Source organism: Diorhabda sublineata, chromosome 1 (genome assembly GCF_026230105.1).
Source record: "Diorhabda sublineata isolate icDioSubl1.1 chromosome 1, icDioSubl1.1, whole genome shotgun sequence".
Lineage (NCBI taxonomy): Eukaryota > Metazoa > Arthropoda > Insecta > Coleoptera > Chrysomelidae > Diorhabda > Diorhabda sublineata.
In genome coordinates this window covers 42,399,569-42,425,354 of record NC_079474.1, presented here as the reverse complement: position 1 = coordinate 42,425,354, position 25,786 = coordinate 42,399,569, and the positions used below count along the sequence as shown (strand labels likewise).

At 32.1% G+C, this 25,786-nt stretch overlaps 2 protein-coding genes across 2 annotated transcripts in view; both read right to left on the bottom strand.

The window, feature by feature from the left end:
* Positions 1–439: 439 nt before the first annotated feature.
* LOC130442949 (glutamate receptor ionotropic, kainate 2-like) lies at positions 440–21,429 on the bottom strand. The gene is made up of 16 exons (XM_056777365.1): positions 21,243–21,429; positions 20,892–21,041; positions 16,938–17,126; positions 16,345–16,513; positions 14,723–14,864; positions 12,400–12,567; positions 12,196–12,339; positions 10,359–10,573; positions 9,141–9,357; positions 8,923–9,007; positions 6,562–6,838; positions 6,310–6,508; positions 4,999–5,233; positions 3,601–3,719; positions 3,172–3,324; positions 440–914 (listed from the first exon to the last, which is right to left on the bottom strand). Exons 1-16 carry the CDS (start codon positions 21,322–21,324, stop codon positions 723–725), a joined length of 2,736 nt encoding a protein of 911 aa, XP_056633343.1. The 5' UTR covers positions 21,325–21,429; the 3' UTR covers positions 440–722.
* Positions 21,430–24,406: 2,977 nt separating this feature from the next.
* LOC130442939 (glutamate receptor ionotropic, kainate 2-like) overlaps positions 24,407–25,786 on the bottom strand; it is a 28,181-nt gene continuing 26,801 nt past the window's right edge. Inside the window, exon 17 of the mRNA XM_056777351.1 lies at positions 24,407–24,666. Coding sequence (XP_056633329.1) covers positions 24,469–24,666 — 198 coding nt within the window. The 3' untranslated portion in view covers positions 24,407–24,468. The remainder of the gene's footprint in view (positions 24,667–25,786) is intronic.

The following is a 25,786-nucleotide window of genomic DNA, read 5'->3' as shown; positions in this document are numbered from 1 at the left end:
GAAGTATTGAACATAGCTGTAGACAAATATTAGAAATAAATGAAAAAATGGAATACTTATTACAAAGGAATTTTTGTATTAGATATATTTTACAGCCTGACTAGAAAATATAAATTTTGAATTTAAAATATGGTAAATAAAATATGATGCTGACATCTAGTTATTAACTCAAAAACTTAAGGTTAGTTAAACTTGTTCATTTGCGTTCTAAAGTATTTTTATAAATCAGAAAAGAAGATAGTGAATTGAATATACAACCAATCAATTAAAATCAAATAATCAGCTTACAAATAATCAGTTTACGGAAAACAAAATTATCAGAAATCTATATATTTTGCTGCCGTCTATTTGCGTAATATTTAGTACGTTTGGTGGCGGGTCGATTTTAATGGCATCTTCTTAGCTGTCGGGAGTGTGTTTCATAGATGAACTACAGATGTCAGTGAATTTATAATTATTAATTAACTTTTATTTCTCTATATCTGTTTTTAAAATTACTTAATATTAGTAGCACATACAATCCTGTAATGACACAGTTTTAAAATATTTAGATAAATTATTTCTAACAAAAATCTAAATACTACAATAACACAATCATTTCAATATAAAATAACAGTATATTGTATATACGAGGTACGCTCAAATGAATCCATATATAAGTGTCGATAACATCGGTAATATGTATTGTAATCAAGTGTAATTTCTCAAAGTAAATTTTTGAACTAAGAACTTTGCTGCAAATTTATGAAAGAACTAGCCGTTTGTAAGAAACTGTGAATCATGCTTTTATTATCTTTTTCGCTCTTGCTTTCTGATGAAGTTGATTCAGACACCACCGGCTTAATTTTTTTCTTCGTTATCCAAATATTAGCAGCAAATTTTACTTCTATTTTCAAAGCATCCCAAAAAGATATCTGAAATTATAACAAAATGATAATTACACAGGACGAATCATCGAGAAAGACCATAAATAGTGTCAAAAGGCACCGGGAACATGATAACTGAATCTGTCATTTAACAAATAACATTAATCGTTTTTGGCAAATATTTCAATAACAAAAGAAAAATTTCTAAAGCAAGCAGAGGCGGAGCTATTAAACTCCCAGCTGGTATGGGTTTTGTATGATAGTTAAATGAAATAAATATACAAACACCAGTTGAAATTCAAATAAGTTATCGTTTCGATTAAAATTGTTAGGTTGACAATTGTTGACGCATGTTGTTTCTCAAATACACTGGCGATCAAAAAATGGAAGTCACCTTGAAATTTTCATGTTCTTTGAAATTTTATATTTTCAGGTAGTATTCGCAAACTGTACGTCATTGCATGTGCTTTTGTAAGCTGAATGTCATACACTATACTAAAAAAAATGTATTTTTTTCTGGGATTAAATGATTGATTCTGAAAAAGCAACAAATTAACATTTTGGGCGAAATTCAACATTTTGTTGTTAGGGAAGATATGGAACGAACAAAATAAAAAAACTTGACACTAATAACGTTTATTCCCACTTCTTGTATTGATAACTGCTTGAAGTCGGCGCGGTATACTTTGAATTAAGTTGCGGATCACATTCTGGTCGATATTATCCCATTACTGCAACAGCAATCTTCTCAGCTCTGTACGATCTTGTGCAGTGATTCCCGCCCAAACCATAACTGACCCACCGCCAAATGGAAGACGCTCTTCAATGTAAACTTCAGCATATCTTTCTCCAGGTCTTCCCCACACTCGTCGACGTCCATCTGACCCAGTGAGGCAAAAACGCGGTTCATCTGAGAACAATACCCAACTTCAGTCATCATCATTCCAACGAACGTGATCTCTGGTAAATGTCAATCTTGCAGTCCGATGCTGGCGTTGCAACGGGGGACCTGTAGCCATTCTTCTGCATGACAGTCCAGCAGCATGAAGTCTTCTTCTAACGGTCCATTCACTAACGTTGACATTTCTCACTTCTTTTAACTGATTTCGCAATGAAACCGCAGTAGCTGTTCTATTCCGCAAACTTGTGGACACCAAAAAACGGTCAGATCCTGGTCTTCTAGTAATCAGGCCAGTCTCCAGAAAGCGCTGATACACCCTTGCCCACCACAAAGACTAGCACCAACAATTCTTGCAATTTCACGTTGCCCCCGACCATTTTGTAGCAGCGGAACCATTCTTGCCACAACAATCGGATCTAAAGGCATTATGGGCCTGTTAAATCACTACACATTGCAATCGTTAGGTTTCATACAAAGAATCAATAGTAAACTGGAAAAGAGGCAAGAGTAATGTGAATGTTCAATTAACGCAAAGGCACATTTTTCATGAAAGTCGTACTCTAAAACATCGAATGACAGCTAATAACAGCTGTCAAGTCTCGGAAATAATTTGCTTTAACGCCGACTAATCCTTATCAATATTTACGCTAAAATTATTCGCAATTTTTGAATTATTCCCCATTTCTGTAGTGACCTCAATTTTTTGCTCGGGAGTGCATTATTTTTGTGTATTTTTTTAAAGGATTTTGAGGTGTACAAATAGTCGTTTTTATTAGAAACATGCTTATACACTTCGCCAAAAAAGTATTTCTGCCGCATCACTATGATTTCTGATCTTTGGAATGATATAGAGAGAATAACTATTATTTATATAAATATTTTCATGTAGTCTCAACTGCTTTTTGTATTACAGTAATAATAGACAGAAAGTGATATGAAAATAATGTATTTGATTCATGTTAGTCAAGGGAATTCTAAAATTACTGTTCAAAATAATTATTTCTTCTGATCAACTCCTCCATGGTCAAATTTTTCCACTCAGTCATTAACACGAGGCAGATTATTTCGTTAACAGCCACACGTTTGACGCCATCAATGCTTTAATTGAAGAAACAATATTTATCATTCGACTTCTGTTGTCTGTCTCACATGAATGAAATATCATAATAGCAAATTTACTTATGACTTATGTGGATTCCAAAATTATTCATATTAAGTTTTAGCTGTGATTTCTGTTGTTTCTCAAATAACTAACTCAAATCTGTTACCTACCCAATTTTTTTTGTCTTCATGAAAAGTGATTTCGTAAAAATGATTGAATTGCAAATTTTTTTTAAGGAGAATATATTTAGCGATTGATATTATGGGAAAAAGTATATATATTTTTTTAGAAAAATAACTCACATGTTCTTCTACTGATATATTTCTCACATTCCATAAAAATTCCGTCAAACCTAGAGCTATAGCAATGGCCACTCCAACAGTCAATACTAAAAAGATACCGCTTGTTCTTGCCAAATCTAAATCGCCATTATCGTCTTTATTTTGAGATCTAATCTGAAATATCATACAAATAATTTGTCAAATAATCCATTTTAGTAATTCTTGGTCTTTTGAGATTCAACTTTTAAATAGTTTCTCAATACTGTTCCCATTTTTTTCGATAATTACATCAAAATCGACATTCTGACGCACATTTTCACAATCATCCTCAAATTCAAAGTTAAGAAACTGATTATATAGAAAATATATGAAAAAAAATCGAATTTAATAAAAAATATAAGTTATTGGGTTTAAATTTGATCAAATTTTGGAAATATAACAGCTACTTACGTTTTCACATAACGGCTCTTTTCTTTTTAACTTCCACCACTTCTCTTTTAAATAAGAAAGTTTACCAGCTTCTTGTAGTTGTAAGATAGCCTTATCAATAGCTCCTCTATAATTGGCATCTACAATTTTTAGAATAAAATGAATTTCTTATATTTCTCCTTTAGCCAACTTTTAGTCTAGGCTCTGGCTAATACGGTTCAAAAAGTTATAACATGGATCTCGTAAAAGCTACACTTCTATTTCTACTTTTTAGCATAAAAAGATTAAAACTACCACTATATCCAAAGACTGCTTAGCATCGTAATGTTGGCAAATACAGGAATGAATGAGAAATACTTGACTACTATTGCCAGTTCTATTGTGGATATTGAGGAGCACTGCGTGGGTACCTACTTTCATTTTCATTTTACTGGATACCGAGGTAGAATATAGAATATATATTTTATTATGAGGTACAGAACTTAGTACTTTGATTATTTACCGTACTAATTCACCAAGCGCATATTACCCTCTTTGCCATCAGAATACTTTCTAATTTTAAGTTTGTGCTTCTGGTACGTTTCTTGACATTATGGGTAACATGGGTGTGCAGGCAATCTAACATTCTTGTTTTTTTTTCAGTAGTGAGAGTTGTTTTGTATTGTTTTTTTATTTTATGGTGCTAAGAGAACTCCACAGAAACTTTTTAGATCTATTTCAGTGGTACTAATACAGCTGAAACTGTATAGTTTGTAGTTTACCTGCAAGTAAGCTTTGCGTTATGGAATTACCACAAAAGTCAACCTCAACCGATCTGGTTTAATAATCTCAACCACCAAATCAGTTTATTTTTCTAATCTTCTGCGAATTTTCTTGGATGGTCGATTAAGGTTGTTTAAGGGAGTTTAAGAGTTCACCGACTGTCTAATATGGATTTTCTTCAGCTTTTGCCCTTCGCAAAATGTGATTGTCTATGGTCGTTGGTTTTCCTGATCGATAGAATTGAGAGAGATCAAAATTATCGGATCTCATTTTGGATCCTTGCTATTTACGAACTACCAAAAGACTTGGAAAAACATCAAAAACGTTTTTGGTTGTGGTTGCGTTATCACCTTTGCGAAACTCAAAAAGCAAACAATGTTCCACTGGTATTTGGCTGGCCATTTATTACAAAAAAGTCTCATATCCAATTATTTTAAAGAGAACAAATAACTCTAACTTCTAAACGGCTTTAATACGACACAAATGTCAATCAAATATTGACGTGCAGAAATGATTTACTTTCCGGTCCCCCAATATATTAAACAGTTAACTGGGCAAAAGATACTTAAAATTACTGGTGCCACAGTGACTGATAACTCAATCGAATCTCAAAAAGCAATAAAAATTTGTCAAAATTGTTAAACAACATATACTCACTCATAGGCATAGCTATACCAAAACCTTTCGAATCTAACCACGATCCAACTTGTTTCAAATCGCATTTGGTTTGAACGTGATATTCTATACCGGTAGATTCCATTAAAAAAGCGTACAATTCATTTTTAGTATTTTGTACACGTTGAACACCATCTAAATTATCTCTTTCGAATACACTGGGTCTCTGGGCTTTCATATCCACATACATCTTCTGATAGAGAGATAGATTAGATTCCTTAAAAGAATTTGAATTGATTAATGAATAATGATAAACATTATTTGGAAAAATAAAACTGGCTTTTATGGAAACATAATTTTATACGACTTTTGGAGTCACGATTTCTTCACACACTAAACTTCTAGCACTACCTCAGAAGATTCACTTGTCAGACAATATTAATGAAACCTTTTAAAGAAATCAATTTGTCTCAGCGGCATTTCTAGATATCAACCAAGTCTTTGATAAGGTTTGGCAGGTTATGCGAAGTCAAAAATAAACTTTCATGTCACTTTTACCTATTATTAGAATCATTTTTGGGGGATAGACTCCAGATCTCTATGTCAAATGGCAAGATAAATATGGGGGATTACACCCAGTCAACTCATGGGTACCACTAGAAAGTATACTGGACCTATTCTTTATCTAATTTATACTTCTGATCTACCGACCACCAGGAAAATAGCAACGTTTGCCGATGACACAGCAATTCTTGCGAAACATACAAATCCTCAAACCGCAACGAAGAATTTACAAGAGACAAAAGACACATTCCCACCAATGATACAAAACAACATTGAATTAAAACAAGAAATTGAAACAAAATATCTGGGTATGTACCTAGATCGGAGACTAACACGGCGAAAGCACATCTTTGCATAGTGGAAACAACTGGGTAATGAATTCAGAGACATGCACTGACTAGGTTTGAGAATAAAACCATTAGAACTATTGTGAAGGTGGTATGTTCTCAGTTCCATCATCGAAAGAGACCCTCAAGTGCCTTCGATTAGAAATGAAACCAAGAACAAAAGTACTCACCCAAATGTACTTGTACGGAAACTGAAGAAAACGTAGATTTAAATCAATCGAACTTGTAAGTAGATTTAATGAAAATATAAAAACTGTCAGTAATTAAAACAAAAAATGTCAATTATAACCCTTAGCCTATCTTGTCATACAAACTTATTTGAGTTAGTATATCCTTATTAAAGGATACTCCTCCATAATTAATATACTCATTGTCCCCTTCAGACAGATTGTATGTTAGATAAAAAATTTTATTATTATCATCTAAAAATCAGTGGTCCCACCTTGAAAAATTGTTCAGTCGCACCTCCTTCTAAAAGTCCATATTTTATTTTGTTCTGTTTAGCTAAATCTTCCACATTTTTGATAGGAGGTTCCAAATTAGCTTTAGTTAGAAATGCCGTCAAATTAGCTATATAAGAGTTAGTTATAATAAGAGCAAAAAACCACCACATCGAGAGTGCCAATCTCGAAGAAATTCCCCTAAAATTTTCAACATATTTACGAGGTAATGATAAATAGATTTAAAAATATACTTTGGTAAAATATCGCATCCTTGGTTCATTATAGTACCTAGTGTTGCCCAGTGACAGTTTTTCAAGCCCCAGATATTCTCTAGTACCGTAGGATTCTCATCGCACGGATGAGGATTTTCCCAATCTCCTGGAGTCATTCTTGCAATGAAATAGAGTACAATAGATACGACTAAATATAATGTAGCTGAATAAATCCAAACTGCTGTAGAGAAAGGATCTAAGAAAGCAAATGGATTGGCTTCTTCTTTAGCTGGCAATTTATGCATAATGGCGATACCTGAAAATAAAAACCACCCACACAAGAATTTTTTATCAATACCATATTAGTTAGATACAAATGAATAAATATATGACTAAGAAAACCAACGAAGCAGTTTGTTGTCAGACATTTAGTTTTATGGAAATATATTGAGCTTTGTTAGGTTTAAAATGGATATTTATTGTTAGTGAATTCACTTTTACACCCAATAGCTACAACTACAGTTTTTTGCAATCTGCCAGAAGTCAAAAGTATTACATCTTCTTTCAGTAGGTATAATTCGACAAAACTGTAGATATACATTTTGTAACATCTCTGACTGCTGAATTCTTCTTATGTCTGTGGTAATCCATCTTTTAAAAGCTCTACCTTCCCGGTTTTCGATTGATCTGAAATTTTGCATAGGAAGACAATCCAATGTTATTATAGCATAGAGCTGATCTGGTGATGGAGCTAGAAGGTGGCCTCAGGAACAACCCCATCGAGTTTGGGCTCGTTTGTTTCGACTTGACGAGAAGCTCGGTTGGCGTGAATATGCAATTTAAAAAAATTTGGGAAAAAAGTTCGTTTCGTTTGTTATGAATGTGGATTATGTCTGATTAATTAGATGTATGTCCCAATGACAAGGTAGGCACGTCCCGAGGGCTGAATGTTATAAGGGTGTATAAACATTTCATATCGGCAACGTTGCGTTTTAGGTTAACAGGTCGAACCCCGATGTACTGAAGCCCTTATTTCTCTATAATTGACCTTTGTGGGGATGGACCGTTTTTGTCTTATATTCGTGGGTACAACATGACTAAAAAAAACTTTTACCGTTTTATTATCATTGTCTGTTTTTGGTTGAATATATTTATTTCACTTTTTTCTTCTACGTCAGATCTATTCGAAGAGGTCGTATGCGAGTTACAGCCAAACCAAACAAAAATTCAATTTCAAAATATTTTATTACTCAACTTATTTTCCTCTCAATTGGATACATTTATTATAGCGAATTTGTAACGTCTCTAGACCTTTCAAATAAAATGTTTCTTCTTGCTCTGCAAACCACACCTCCACAGCTTTTATCACCTCATCGTTGGAAGAAAATTTACGACCTTTTAAATTTCATTTAATTGAGAAAAGAGATGTTAGCCGGACGGAGCCAAATCTGGTGAATAAGAGGGGTGTTCTAGTAATTCAAACCCTAAATCACGAATTTTTTGCATGGCAACATGATATTTGTATGCAGGGGCGTTGTCCTGCAAAAACAAAACGCTGTCCGCGTCTTTTCTCTTCAATTTTTTCCCGTAGAGTAGTCAGTAATGTCGAATAGTAGTCTCCAGTTATTCTTCTACCCTTATCCAAAAAATCATCACGATTACTCCATGGCAATCCCAAAAAACTGAAGCAAGAACTTTCCCAGCATATTTTTGGACACGAAACTTCTTAGGTGTTGGATAACCAGAATGTAGCCATTCAATCGATTGTTGCTTTGTTTCTGGATCGTAGAAATGTACCCAAGTCTCATCCATAGTAACAATTTGGTTTAAGAAGTCTGTATCGTTTTTAAATCGAGCACAGATCGAAGGCGATGCTTCTACCCTTGCACGCTTTTGGTCAACATTCAAACATTTGGGGATCCATTTTGCAGCAATTTTTCTCATATCCAAATTGACGTGAACTATGGGTCATCATCTTCAATGGAAAATTTACCTCTTTTGAAACTTGCAGTCTAATTTTTCACTGTCGCATATGAAAGACATTGATCACCAAGGGTATTGAGCATATCTTCGTAAATCTGCTTACCTCTTAACCCTTTTAAATACGGGTACTTCACACTGACACTTTTAATAAGTTATTGTTCGTTGCTATGGTAACGCAATATTTTGTTTATGCATGGAACTGGTCTAGGCTAACTAGATATCAATACATCCTCGTACTAGTGAAAATAACGTATCCACGCAGTAGCTGCTCATTAAGCGGCTGCGAATTGTCGAATAATATTCGTTAGAAAATTTAGCGTTTAAAGCCCGTGTGGGCTGTTTGTTAATCGTTTAATTACAATTACAATATGCTTTTTACTTATTCTTTAAAAGTTTTGCTTCTATTTAACAACTTACCCAAAGTCATAAAAGGCATACTAAAATCTACGTATGATCGTCTTTGTTGATTAATTGTTAAATCACAAAGTGCAAGATGCGCCCTCTGAAATAAATACTTATTAGATTTTTTTTAAACAATCAACAATACCGGATAATCAACAAAACAAAGACCTTCAAAACTCTGCACAAATTATTTTCGATTAATACCTATTGTAAAATCATATAATTTTACTTACTCCTTCAAGAAGATCTCCTATCAAACCTGTCCACCGTTTTTCTGATTCAATAAATTTGCCATAAATATTACCTTCTGTTAAGTAAATTTCATATTGAAATTCCAAAATGTTTGCTATTTCATCCATCAAATCTTTCGTTAGACCTTCGTATCTGTCGTTACCCTGCAACGGTGTACCATCCGGGGATTCGGCGTACATTAAATAAGGTTCACCGATTCTGGAATAAAACATATAAATTTCCAAAAAAAAACTATTTTTAACAATCGGGCTAAACAGAAGAAGCAGAAATCTTTAGCGGGTTATTTTCCTTGACGGTTACTGGTTACAACTTGTCTGACTTAATCCTAAATAACAATCTTATTAATTCTTTCTGTTGGAATATTTTTACAGTAGGCGTCGAATCATACGATGTCGTATACTATAGAAATAATACTTATGGAAGGCTGGTAGAAAGCTAGAAAGCTATTGGGTTTAGAAGATAAAACGATTGCGTAAAACGTTAATATGAATTTAGATTTATGTAAAATGTCGTTGCCAAATTATAAAAGACATGTCGTTCCATAAAAATTTTACTTACCAAGGAAATCACATTAAATCCCTAAGTGGGATCTGTTTAAATCGAATTTGAGGTATTATATTGCTAAAAGTCTTAATCAATGTCAATCATAGGGTTGGGTAGACTGGTTATGAACTAACACCCTAGGATTCACTAAATTGTATCCTAGGGTGTTTTCCTAGGCCGGCCCTGTCCAGCTACTATGGAATTCTTAAAATTCGACGAATTCGCCCGGCGCTTTTCGGGCAGTGTCTTTCATATTTTTTATAAATGGAGGAACTCGTTCGATGTTTATTTGTATATAATTTTTTTAGTAGCAATATTTTTTTCAAATAATTTCTAGGAAAGTCTATTTATTAATTTCTTTTGTTCCTTTTTCTTCTAGAACTTAGTAGAATTTTATATATATAAGGTATATAAATGATTTGTGTTAACGCAGTTAGTTTAATTTTAAATAAATAGTAGTAGTGAAAAGAATGAATTAATGAAAGTAATCGCAGAAATTATTTAAGTGATATTTATAAGTAAATTATTTTAAGTGTTGAGTGTACTGTATAGTGTGTAAATACAATAAAAAAGTTAGAGACAGTGTTTATCAATTCATCTCACGAATAGAAAGAGTGTAAATAATTACGAAAAATGTTACAGGTATAACAAATTACCTTGTCGAAACTATCACTTTAATCCTTTTCAAATTTGAAATAGAAGCCAAATTAGTTTCTTCGGATGTTCTTGTCAGTTGCAACATTTCGTTTTGTGCTTGGTAAGTAGCTATCGCCTGATTATCCAAATGAGTGTACACATAAATGTTAAAATCGATTCTATTACCATAATCATCAAACTTTATTGGTCCAGTTACAGGCGACAGTCCTTCTACCTGTAAATAAATATAACTATGCAGTACATTGAAATTATCTAATGCCAACATGTCGAAGCTTCTGTCTAATAGAATTCTGTGGAATATACTAATTTTACTGAAAGTGTGACGAACTATGAGAATTTTTGAGAAACATACCCATATAAATACAAGACAACATCCGATTCCAAAATCTTCTACGTCAGTTCTCAGATTGGTGCAGGAAATGAAGGGTGGCTCTCAATTCTCAAAAAACCCAGGCTGTCGTCTTCAAGCATCCCAATATCTAAGGCAAACGATTTCTACCTCAAACTTTCCACTTAAATATTAAGAAGAGAGCCCGTCGATTTGGGAGTGACATTCACTCACACTTTCCGTTTGACGGCCTATCTGAACGATACTATGGACAAAGTGCGAAGGACAAAGTGCATTAAGGCACTCGGAGGAAAATTCGGACGAACCAACCCTCTTACTTTACACCTATTTCAAGTGGCCTAAACAACCTCCAAGATCGTTATGTGATTCGTACTATCGAATCAATCAATTCATTTGTCAAAACTACCCTTCTAACCTCCTGGATCACTACCCTTTCTTCAAATCCCATTTCCCCCTTTGCTAATGACGGCATACGAAAATCTTTCCGAAAACTACTTTAGGTGTAGGTGAAACCCTACAAATCCCACCTCATCGATCGTCGGTGTTGCAGGATTTCTGCGGTTTTGCTGGAATCTGGTGAACCAGTTTACCAGCCAAATTACCGACGATATAGATTAATGCAACCGTAGTTGTACCCATCATCCCAAACCGTTCGATTGTCAGTACAAACATTATTCTACCGTCCATCACAAGTCCAGTACCACGAGGAATCTTTTCCCGCAACGTCCTCGTTCAAACCACATAGAATCCAAAGAACTTCTTTTACAAGTGCGACAAAGTGTATTTAAAGTAAACTTATTTGTATAGTAGCTTAATAAATCAGAAGCAACGTCACGATATTCTTGTAAGATATATGTGAAAAAGGTTTGAAGCCATGCCTGCTGATGATAACTCCAGATTAAATGAAACTGCTATCTTTAAAGTTGGCCATAATGCTACTTAAATATCACACCTTTACTTTTATATGTTTATTGTGCTAGAAGTAGTAATATCCAGCATTTATAGGGATCTCTTAGTAAAAGATTGTGTTTGTATCATCTTCATTTAGCATCACATGCAAAAGGTAGCAACTACTATTTCAAGAATACTTCACAGAAGCATTTTCACGCCCTTACTAGATGGTTAAGAGAATACCCACAGTTATGATCAAAATAGCATTAAGCATACTAGTGCCTAAGAAGAAGATCATTGGTCGAAAATGAGCTCAAGTATTTGAAGTCAATCTTTATTAAATGCCGATACTAATTACCCTCCTCTAACACTGACCAGCAAGCAGTTAATAAAGCTGTAGAAATCACCTCTTAAGATGATATAAAACAGGTTAGAAAAGATTTTCACACATAAATGAACAGAGTCTCAATTTTTGTATACTCAATCGTACTGGAGGAATTACAACCAAAACATTGTTCATTCACTAGGAAACGATGTTTGCATGAATTATTTTCAAAATATAATCAAAAGATAATTGTTATCTTTTGAGTTCTTACATATTTCGTAGCGTTTATTATAGCAGGTCCATCAATAAATTCTCCCAACCCGAAGCAGTTGACTTTGTCTTGTGAAATATTCGGCATATCCTTCAGAGCGGTCGATAAATATAATAGGGCATCGTGTAAGAGTACTGTTTCTGTCTGAAAAATAATATCGTGAAAAAGATTAGAAACTAATAACTGGAACTATCTATGTATTACTGATATAGTATCAGGACGTATATCGACGGCGTTACGATAAAATTCAAAAGCGGTGTTGCTCCATTTTTGTAAAGTATACTTTAAATTTTCAGAATTGTTGTCAAAAATTCTGATTGTTGTTAGGTTTGCCGTTAGATTCAAAGAAGAATAATCCACCGTGTGGGCATCCTAAAACAGAATATTAGTTTAGCAGGGAAAACGTCTAAAACAAAAAATAATTAATTATATCTTAACCGATTTTCATTTTCTTTTATTATTACCAAGTAAGAATATATTTAATATTTATCAGATATTGTTTTTATGCGGTTAATTTGACGTGCATGTCCAAATCTATATTAATTTATACGAGTGTTGTCTGAAAAGTTTCCTGAACCTAAAAATGTCAGCACTTATTGGAAAATATCTTTGCGCATGCGTTGAGATATTCTCATAAAAATTTCAACCCTTTTTTACGCTTTTGAGAGACAATACTTATGAAAGGGAAGTTATATACTTACTCCTTGAAAACTATAATCAGGGAAGATCTGCTGAATGTATCAGACTAAGTAGAACAATCTACGAATACTAACAGGAATCCTGTCGGACCACAGTTGCTTCAATGGACACCTGTAGGTGCTAGACTTAACAAATAATGTAGCATGTGGAGATTCTGTTGCGTAGAGGACGAAACCTCTATCCACAACTGGGAGCGCATAAAATAGAAGACTTAGATTTCTGGCAGCTACAGCTATCACCCAGGAGTAGGGATTAATAGATCAGCTTGAAACGCTGGGATCCCCAATATTGCAGCTAAAAAGGGGAACACAATAGATCCTTTGGGTAGCGATGAACATGGTACTCTAATATACACATACACATACATACATGGTCTGTAAAACCACGAATTTATATAATAAAGAATAAAGTGATTTTTATGAACATGCTATCTCAACTTTTAAATATGTGTTGACATATATAATAATATTTTTGTAGACTTTAAGAGAGCATTTGATAATATTAACCATAATTTATTATTGCATAAATTATGTCAAACAGGTGTCAGTTCTAAAATAAACAATATATAAGATAACTAATTTAAGACTATTAAACTAAATGGTCGCTTCAGCAAGAAGTTTGATATAACTGAAGGAACTCCTGCAGGGTGAATCATTAACTCCCTTGCTGTTTCTGATGTTTCTTTCAGATCTGTTGGGCAAACTGGAAATAACATAGATGGTGGAAATGACGTGTTACTACTTTCGAATCCTATTCCAACTCAATAAAATTAGAAGTAAACATACAAAAATAATGAATATTTGGAGGTAGTAAAAATTTTTACATATCTTTGTCTTCATTTCTAAATATGACAGAAAGAACAGTAACCAATACTCTTCAATCTACAGGTGCTATTATGAATATTATGTGTCGGTCTAAACTTCCTTTTTGGAATACTCGCACAGAATTTTACAATATCATTATTTATCATGTGGAATTGGAATCTGGGTATTATGATATGCAACAAGTTCAGATTAACTTTTTAAAAAGGTTTCTGTATCTGCCTCTTTGCACTCACAATTATATGGTGGGAGTGGAAATTAAAACCGTTAGGTTTACAATATTCAAATCAGCGTTGTTGTGGTTAAATAAAATGAAAATCAAGGATGAGAGTTCATTAACTAAGCAATGCTTCTTGAGGTTAAAAGCCCTAAACAGTCACAGTGTAAAGAACAGTTTTCTAGACCAAATTAAGCAGCACTTCGACTATGTCGGTTGTGATAATCTGTGGTTAGAATTCTTGCACAATAACTCCAAAAACCTTTTAAATAACATATTAGATGACGAACGTATCCAATATATATATATAATTTGAATAATATACCAAATTAGACAATGCAGTTCCAAAACTAAAACTAAAAATATATTATGGAGGTATGAAGTGCAATTTGTAGGTTATGTAACTTGTAGATCGAAACATTAATACACTGATGTTTAGAATGTCCTATATATAACTTAGGGAAGATTACATATTTTTAGAATTGTATACATTTCACCAATTAATATGTATTCTTAACACCAATGACTTGATTAAATTAACTAAGATTTGTGAATTATTTTCTCAATATTTGGAAGCTGAGGGCCTTTGTACTAGAAGAATAAGATACTTATTGTGTTTCCACTTTTTTCTTATCAAATTAGCCATATGTATTTAATTATTTTAATCCTGCATGATGTTGTTTTAGCATTTTGATATATAGAGACCGAACTTGTTGTAATTTTATATTCTTTGAATGCAAAAAATATGTCTATTTATCTATCTAATAATAATTCTTGAAATAATGCTTACCAAAGATGTGAGAAAATAGTTATATCGTATATCTACCATATCCAATTGCGCGGCTTGTTTTAATATGGGCAAAATATTTTCGGTCTTGCAATCCAAAATGATATTATTTTCCGTGCTATTTTGAAATTTTTTGAATATATGTCTAAAACAAAGTGCATATTGAAGTTTAGTTGATCTGGCATATTTAATTCGAAATAAGGAGTAACGCTTTAATTCTATGGAATAATTTATCAAGAAAAACCAATTAATTTAAATTTTATCCCACCGCTCCCGAACTTACTGTAATCAAACGCCCACACTTTATGGTATTACCATGTTCAATCAGTATTAAATTATTATTTCATATATTACGATTGTTTTTGAATAATTTTAATTTTAAAAAAATTTACGTAATTATACCTGTCACTGCATTTTAACTTTACTCAATAGCGGATTTTTCTGCTAATGATTTAAAAGTAATACTTACTATTCGAACAACTTCTCTTCAAATTTATGTACTTTATCATCATTAGCATAGAAAAAACTATTACACAAAAAAATTAAGTTAATTTTTTTTATTAATTTTTGAAAGGTACTATTACAACTCGGTTATAATATATTCTCACACACACATTAACACTTTATGAATACACAATTTTCTAAAGATTATGGTAAAGTTGTACATCATTAATAAATTGAAGTAGGTAGTTAATTTGTTCCAAATCACTAAGGCTATCTTTGTAGTTAGGTGAAAGCTGAAACTGTTGTCTTTTGTTGTCTTTGGACGGCATATTTGTGGCAATCGGTCTAAAATGTCGACTGACAAGAGCTAGACAACATCAAAGATGACGAAAGCTTGTGCTTAGAGTTTGTTGACTTTGGAAATTCTAAAGTTTCGGATCGAAGGGTAAAATACCTAATTTTTTGACGCATGGTTAGATCTTGGACGTCTAGGACGTTATTTTTATGGTCTTGAATATACATCGTTTGCGTATAGAACTCTTGTTGTTTTATTTTCATATCGGTACTCTAGATTGTCTATTAAGATTTACAAAAGATATTAGATAAACAATAGCCGGTTTTAATTCTTACTCTTTTTAAGAGGTTTAAGTTTTGTCTGGAGAGAACTAAAATTTACTTGATACCTGTCGAGTAAGATTTTATCCTTACAGTTATTTTGTCACTCACTCACACACTGTGTGACACGCGTTTCGACAACTAAGTTATCGTCAGAGACTGAAGGTAAAATGTCCAGTCTCTGAAGATGATAACTTGATAATCGAAACGCGCGTCACACAGTGTAATTGTGATTGTTGGTGTAATGGTGGTGTAAACTTAAATTTAAACGTAAATACAACCAGTTATCATTTCTTTGAAGGCATTTTTTATTACTTGTGTGGGTGTTGCGTGTTTGTCGTATCTTATAAGGGATGTTTTGAATTTAGGAAGGTTGATAGTCCATGGATAAGTAATAAGTTTAATTAATTCATGCCATAATATAAAATATATCAATATTTTTATTGACTTATTTGTTGTCAACAAAAGTAAAAAAGATAGTTAATAGATTAATTAAATGTTTTTGACAATTTGGATATAAACTTTCAAAAAAACAGAGAAACAAACAAGTAAAGAAACTTGCTTACCTATAGTCTGGCCCACCAACGAGGTGTTCTATACGAATAAAATCTTGATTATCTGTTTTTTCAACGCTTTGAAGTTTTATAACTTCTTGCAAATTAACTAAACCTTCTTCGTCCTCATATAAAATAATAAAACCTACCCATTCCAAACTTCTTATAATTTCTGCAATACCTAAATCACGAAAATCGAATATTTTTAGTTATAACTTACTTCAATAAATAAATTGGTCGTTCCAAAGGATTTTGGAAACTATTCTTACCATAACAGAGCTTAAAATCGGTCAAGTAAAAGAAATGGTGATTGAAAAAAAATCTTTAATGTTTAAAAGAGAGCTGATTTATCTCAAAAATTATTTCATAACGTTCCGTATGATTTTAAACATTATCATTTGTTAACAACATTGAAGAAAAACCACCACAATTTCTTATTATAATTCTGACAAACTTTTTCCTCTTTCAGTAACTTTTGTCTACAAATTGTAAACAATTTTTTGACAATAAAGCATTTTCTCTCTACTACTATTTCTAGGCACCTACTCGCAATCTATAGAACATTTTGAATAATCCACGGTTCCAGATGTTATACAGATACTTACCCTTAGCTAGTCTATCTGCATCTGGGTGGAAATTCAAAAAAACATTCGATTCTTCAGTATTAGTTTTTCTCCATGAAGTAACGATGTAAGGGATACTGAGGCTTTTACAAGTTGATTCCACTACAGGTGTGGTTATACGATTAGGTGGACCAAATACAGCTACAACTCCATCGCTTATCAAATTACAAACTAAAAAATAAAGTCTTATGATTAAATCAAACTAAAAATGGAACTTGACGATGGTTTAAACTTTCGTTCATTCGTACAGTTTATAGGCTCATCAAGTTCAAATATCGTATATCTAATATTTGATAAGAATAACTACGATCTGACGATGTCAATTCCATCGAACGTCGTAGATTGTAGTACCTTTTAATTGTTGAAGCTAAAGTAGTACGATGTTGTACATAATGGAGTCTATCTACAAAGTCATATTTATTTCACATAATCACTTTATTAAACGTTCTTATAAATATTATCGCTAATAAGGTTTAAGCACTATTTTTATATAAAATGGATTATTTAATTGAAACTGAGAGTACCAAAAAAATTTTGCATAAAATGTCATTAATCAATATAATAATAAAAGATCTGATACAAGCAACAACCTTAGCTGGAAACAAACAGTGAGAGAGCTATTGTCCATCTTAATTATCATTTCTGTAGCTCTCTTTCTTTGGTGAAATACCAAGAAATAGGTAGTTTGAGGATCATACGATAGGAGTGCGTAGAGCTGGCAGATTGAGACTACTAAATTGGAGCACTTCTTAGATCAATGCACAAAGAAGAACCACTTTTCTTGATAATGGCTTCAAAGTAGAAGCCGAAACGTCAACTTATTATGACTCAGTATGAACGAACATGTTTCGTGTAAATTATATTTTTCTATCCAAAGTGAATTTTCAAACACAACAACAATATTGAGAAACTAACTAAATACCTTTCTGCACTATTGTGTTTGGGTTTTAAATACCTAATTGGCAGGGTGCGCGACAAAAACGACATCTGATGGTTGCTTAAAATCATGCTCGGCAATAGTATGGCATTATGTATATATGTATAAACAATTTAAAAATTGAAATTTATTAAAAAATAATTTTATCGTGTTTAAAATAATTATTAAAAATGTTCATAAATATCTAAAGAAATTTGTTAGTTGAGGTTAATTGATGAATGTAAAAAAATATGTCACACGACAACTGTAAAAATAAAAATTGCTAAAGTTAGCTTCCAGTATTATTATTGAAGAAGAATCTGTGATAAAAATATTTATTTTAATCACTATTTATCAACAATTTATGCGGGTAATATCAACGAAAAAAATTAAATTAAAACAATAGTCATTTTGGATTATTCACGGGAGTCAACATTAATTAATTTACAATAACGTAAAATAAAAGTTTCAGAAATTCAAATAGAGCAAAAGACAACTATTATGATCCACGTTTCAACTAATTTTCACGTGTTTATTTATATTAAGAGCATGATTTGACGATAATTTGACCAAATCGATCACTGCGATCGATTCAGTTCTCTACTTTATGCTCAGCTCTTTGCCAATACGCGGTTTCCAATTTGTATATTTGTAAAACGACCCAAAATATATCGCAAATTAGAAATAAATTTTTTCTATATCTCGCTTCGTTTTCGAAATATTGATACTTGAAGCTATTGACGAGGTTGTACAATATTTTTTCCATCGAGAAGCAATGATAAGTTGACCACGAAATTGTTTTGAATCCATTATTTTGAAAATAACTGAAGAAGCTTCACTTAAATGGCTGTCATGTTATATTATCTACGATCTCTAAGTACAGGGACATGGCTTTTTTACCTATTTCTGAAATCGGATATGAAGGATACAGGCGCTCAGCACTATCTGTATTCATATAGCTACTTTTAAAAGCGTAAAACTATTTACAAATAGTTAGATAGTTAGTTACAAATAGAAAGAGTATTAAAACCATGGAGGTTAGAGAGAAATAGAACGGTCGTGTGAGAGAGAGTGCTGAGAAATATTGTCAATAACTGAAAATTTTTAAAATTTATGATTCATTTATCAGCCAAAAACCGCGTTGGTTAGTAAGCAGTTCATAGTGAAATAGTAGGCATCCAAGTGTCGTTGAGCCTATAGTTCTTATGATAGGCCAGACGTGTCCCACTTGACATTACCAAAGGCCAATATCCTTTAAAGAGCTGACTTGAACATTTGGGATATGATGCTTAATGAGCTAAGAAAAGAGAAACTGCGGTAGTTTGGTTCCACTATCTTTTGACTGCCCTAATCACCGCGCCAATGAAATACAGCAGCTGTTTTCCGTGAAACCGTTATCGACTTGTAGAGCTATAAAGTCGAAAAAACCCAATCTAACCTATCCCCACCGGGGCTTCGCCTTTTCAAGTATACGGTGCGTACTGCTTGATAAGCTCAAAACAGCATATTTCTACATTTAATTATATATGAATTTTTTAAGTTATTGTTAAATATTTTCTCTTTTTAAGAACGGTATCAAACAGCAGATAGTTTTTTACTATCTTCGTATATTATGTCATATTTATCACGGGATGATGGAAGTCATAATATTACTTAATTATGTAATTATGTAATATTATGTAAAAATTCAATAAAAACCATTTGCTGGTTAAATGGAAGACTCGCGTCAAATTTATAGCCATAAAAACTTTATTCTAGATCAGTAATCGGCAAAGTGCGGCTCCAGAGCCACATGTGGCACTTTAGGTCCTTAAGTGCGACTCTGACACAAATATACACAGCAGACGCAATAATATTTCCACTTAAATATGACTGGCGTAGAAAAAAAGTTTGTTGGTATTTTAAGAGAAAAATTGAATCACATGATCCTTGTTTACTATTGTATCATTCACCAAGAAGCGCTTTGAGCGCTAACAAATCCGGAAGAAATGTGTTATGTTATGGAGTTAGTGATCACCCTATCAACTGCCCACTTCATAACAAGGTACGTTGATCAGCTTAATCATAAACTACAAGGAAAAGAAACTTAATTTTTTCGATGTAAGAAGTGATAATTCGAAAACAAATTATCCATTTTTGATCATGATTTTGAAAGGAAAACATTGCTCTCCTTTTTAAACCTGCTAAAAACATCTCAAAGAAAATATTTCCTCTATTGACAAAATAATAATTTTGAAGATTGGGGAAGCATTGTTCAGCAATTTTTAGGAATTTGATAACAGCACAGCATTTGTCAAAAATCTTCTTAATGCTACAATAACTAAGTTGCAATTTTCTCCTTTTCAAATTAACATTGAAACACAATTGTTGGATTTGAAAAACAAGAAGATATTGCGCTCTAAATTTGAACGTCTTTGAGTTGAATTGGGAATATTGCAGAAGGAAAATTGTGATCTTAGTTCGCAACGCAAGTGGTCTGTCTGGAGATTTGCTGTTCTTTCCTTTTTTGGTTTTAAATGTTAAGCGAACAATTTTTATCAAATATGAATATTATCAAGTGTAAACTGAAAGTTGTCCTATTGATGAGAACTTGGAATCATACCTAAAATAAAAAACCTGACCTACTTATATTTATTTAGTATGAAAATTAGTTTTATTCAGTGTACTACTTTTTAGTGTAATGGAAGTTTACTAAAGATTTGGCTACCAATTTTTTTTAAATTGTTCTAATGTTCATATTTGGTTTTCTAGTTTATAAGTTTGCTGATAACTGTTCTAGATGAAGCATTAAACGCCATCTATTCTACAAAGTAAATCTTGAATTAACGGTTGTTACGTCAAGTATCGGTATCTCGAAAACGAAGCAAGATATCGAAAAATTTTATTCCTCATTTTAATTTTATTATGACCTAATTGAGCCAAATTCGTTGTCAGATTTTGGCCGGAAATCGTACTCTTCCCGAAACAAAATGAAAAAATCGTTTATGTTCAATACTAAATTTTTGATAACTTTCACTCACCAATTTTAGAAGTTTCGAAAATATCTATCTTGGAAATAGTTTGGATATTACTGGTTAATGAAATTGAATTTTTCTCTATGAGATTTGTCTTAATAATAGTGTCATTTAGCGGCAATTCAGCATCTGATGGTGTTTGATGTACTACCACACCTAAAAACATAATATTTAAAACAACACTATATCTGATATTTTCAGTGTATACTCCTCAATAAATAAATATAAATCAACACGTTTTTCGATCAATATTTTGAATGGCGCCACAAAGTAAGAAAGATTTCTAATTAATACTACCAGATGCCGCACACCTGCTGTTCAATTTATAAATAGTACGAAAAAGTTCTTCAATTTTACCTAGCTTATAATCTTTCCTTCGAAAACAATAGCATAAGTTAATATAAACCACCAACAACAATAACCACGTTAAATTTTTCATCGTTTCTATTTTCTAACGAATATTTACGTGAAGCTAAATATAAGAAATAACATTCCGTTGATGTCGCGTAGGAAACAACAGCACACAGAATATGTCAAGCGAATTGCGCGATTTCCTTCTTGGTTTTGTGCCAGTTTTTAGATCTAGAATTAGAATATGCTGCATAAAGTACATATAATTGAGAATAAAACTAAGAAAATGAAAGAAATGAATTATTTATGTAAAAATAACGACAAGACAAATAATCAATGAATATTTACACTATAAAGTGTGCTTACAATAAATATGGGGGGTTGCCAATTGTTGTACATACGTGTATTTCTGTGTAATAAAAAAATAATTTCTTGCATTTCATTTTTTTTGTCCTGCTTACTTCTGCATGCAATCAGTACCTATATTGAAATATACTTATAAGGATGTATTGATATCTAGACCTAGCCTAGACCAGTTCCATGAATAAACAAAATATTGCGTTACCATCGCAACGAACAATAACTTAGTAGAAGTGTCAGTGTAAAGTTTGACGTCAAAAAAGTGAACGAGAATTACGCAATAAATTAAAAGAAAAAAGATGTCCACCGAAATTGTGAAGATCGAAGAATTGGAGTGTCGAGCCATCATCAAGTATCTGTATTTAAAAAGGTTAAGAGATTTTTCATTGAAGATGTCAGTCCCCGAAAATATCGATGCAGCTCATGACATGATTTTATCAGACCGTCGAATTGGGCTAAAATGGATATCTGAAGCACTGAATATTTCGTACGAACGCGTTCATCATATAGTTCACGTCAATTTGTACATGAGAAAAATTGCTGCAAAATGGATCCCCAAATGTTTGATGTTGACCAAAAGCGTGCAAGGGTAGAAGCATCGCCTTCGATCTGTGCTCGATTTAAAAACGATGCAGACTTCTTAAACCGAATTGTTACTATGGATGAGACTTGGGTACATTTCTACGATCCAGAAAGATTGCCACACTCGATGGAATGGCGACACTTTGGTTCTCCAAGACATAAGAAGTTTCGTATCCAAAAATCTGCTGGAAAAGTTCTTGCTTCAGTTGACTCACACCTATGAAGGCTCCTACACAATAGCTAGTCTTAGAATGCACGATTTATAGTTTCCTATGTAACAATTTTTCTAGTAATTTGTTGAGGATAAGGAGAAGGTCTGTAGGAGATGACGTTATTAGGAGGTTTTCTAGGCTTAGGGGTAAGAATGATTTCCGAAACATGCAGTACAAGATTCTGGGAAATATAAATATGATTTGTTGAAGTATCTCTATTAAATATCTGGTTTTTGTATATGTATATATTCCTATTTTGCTGTGTTGTCGTCCCAGCTATTAATTGGTTACGACAATAAGTCTATTATTAAGAATAAAATAAAGCTGATGCAGTATTACTCTATAAACAAAATAAAACTTGATAACTAAGTCAAATTACACAAAGAGAGTGAGACTCATTAGGTTATATTTAAGGTGGAATGAGGAAACTTCCATGCGAGATGTAATATATTTTAGAAATGGCCGAGATAAAGGAAATATATTCCTCTGTACGACAGAAATTGGGTGATTTTTAGGAGAGATTGTCTTGCGCTTGGAACGTCTTGTCTCTTATTCCCGCAAAATTTTCACAGATGGCTCTTGAGTACAACAAGATGACATTGCAGCGGTTATTTGCAATTGAAACTCTACCACAATATTTTACTAAAATCGGATAAACTATCCTGTCTATACGCGTTCACTTTGCTCCAGCCAATCGAAAAACAAGAGTGGGGAAAGCCATTTATTTAAGTAAATACTGCTTCTATTTAAGTGACTAAACTTCTAAAGGAAAAATGTTGCTTGGTGAAGTACTAAACTATGGTTTCCATTATCTACATATCCGTTACTGGCTTTAGTACTTCTATCGACTGGAATTGAGAGAATTTTATTAATTATCAAAAAATATACATTATTTCTGTAAATGTTGAATTGATTCTTTCATGTATATCTGGTTCATGGTCTTATATCTTTAACGTTCTAGTGCTCTAAAGAATTGATGATTACAAAAATGTTAATCTGTATAAAGAATCAAGACTTATTATTTTCTAAAAAATTTAAGATTAACATTTAACTGTACATTGAAATCGCAAGTCTGTCGAGGTACTACCTTGGTTGTCGGGGTCTCATCCACATCTAATTAAGCCTTGGCAGATTGTAACTTTTTCACATCCAAGTTCTACACTACAAAAGTTATTTATACGATAACCTACATTTTCCAGTTGGATAGATCTACTTCAGAAAGAACAATTCCGTGGGAAGAAGATGGACAATCATGAACCACTGAAGTGTTCGGTAGGTTCATTTGGGAAACTATATTTTTCCACAAAATTGAACGTTTATTTTTATTATTGCCCAAAAACATATGACTTTGAGCCAAGTTCCGAAATCAAGAATTCGTTGTATTTTCTCTCTACCAGAATAAATAATAATCTGGAAAATTTTGTTCCTAAATAAGTTCTACTCCTAGTTTTCTTTAGAAAACTTGGTACCGTAATTGATTTTGGATCGATTCATACAACAATAGCTAGATTTTCCAATGGAAATGTACTAGCTCGCTCTTGTACAGATTCTATCGTCAGAAGGCGTATAGCTTGTCAGAAAATCCGAATTATTAACAGTGAATTAATTGTACTCATTCCTCAGTTTGTAAATCAACATCTCGGAAAGTTTCTATTCTTGTATTTCAATATTTTCAACTAGTTTTACTCTACTCTAGTACAAAAGCGACGCCCTTTATATTTAATAGAACCAATTTAATAAATACACTTTATAAAAGAATTTAGAAGAAGATGAGGAGAAAAATTAAATGGTTAATGGAAAAGAATGAATATTTTCAAAAGAAATTTCACAAATCTCTCCGAGTTTATCACCTTTGCAGAAATATAACTAAGCAGTTTTTCAGTATTTCTAGTTTCTTAACTGAAATATTCGAGTAATTTGTCAAATTTTTCTGATTCTTTTTAATTATTAGTTAATAATACAACGAAGGTGAAAATTTTTAAAAGAAATTCATGGTATCTTTAAATGAAATACTTATTGAACCAATCATGTTGAAACAATTTTATTTATACATTTAACTACAATAATAACATTATTTTTTATTCATTTAAGTTTAAGTTGGATCCAATACTCTGTAACATACTCTGTATCATGCTTTTGCTTTCGTTCTTTTCATCGTCTTTTTCACTTCTCTCAGATGAACCATTTTCCGACAAAAGCGGTTTGACTCGTTTCTTGGTTATGAAGATGTTGCACGCGAACTTCAGCTCGATTTTAAGTGCGTGCATAAAACTAATCTAAAAATAATAACAAAACATATAATATATTGCTATAAACATGTTCATGTTTCTAAATCGTCTTCCGACTACTTTTAGTCTTTATTAAAATATGATTCGACACTGATAATTTGCGTATTTATATTAAAAACAAAAAAGAAACGAAACATAAAACATTTCTCTTTACCATAGAGAGAGAGAAAGAAAGGAATGTTTTATAGTCAAAGAATTGTTATAATTTGTTCGTAAAAACTAAAAAAAGAACATAAAAATAACTAAATGAAGATAAATAAAATAAAATTTCAATATACAGAATAAAACCACATGGACATTTCCAGCAACTATCGAATTATTTTAATAAATATGATATTAGTATAATTCATAAAGGACATTATACATTATTCAAATCTGAAACACCAGAATACCTAAAAAGTAATATTACATATCAAGTGCCTTGTACTAATTGTGACGCTGTCTATATAGGGCAGACATCTCATAATTTAGAAAATAGACTAAAAGGTCATCAATACGATAATAAAAATATAGCATTAACGAACCACTAGATATAAAAAAAACATATATTCCATTAGATTCAAAAATTTTTGGAACGGAATCTAATCTTCTAATACAACTACAAATAATTTAATTGATGATTGCTACGTGTTTGAGATGTAAAAACTAAGGAAAAACTAATTTTTCTTGTTAAAACAGATTTCTATTTTGATATTCATGATGTAGGTGATCTATTGATTAATATAAATACGTAAATTGTCTTTCTATCTTCCAAAAATTATAAAAATAACTAATTTTAAAACTGAAGAGACCTAACATCAAGACGATTTAGAAACATAAACATATAAATAAGGTCTAAGAAATAAGAAATTAAAGCTATAATATATACATGTAGAGCACCATGTATCTGTTAAAAATTTCTATAAAATATGGAGCATAGTGATAATTTATAAAAGACTTTTAGTACTATAAATAATTCCTCAACTACTAGCGCTTGAATTCGAATGTTTTTATTTAGGTGGGTATAGATAATGCAGCTGACTGATTTTATCTTTAATTTTTAGACTATAATTGAGATGTGTGATTTATATTAGCATCAAAATTATTCCGACATTAATAAAAACTACCA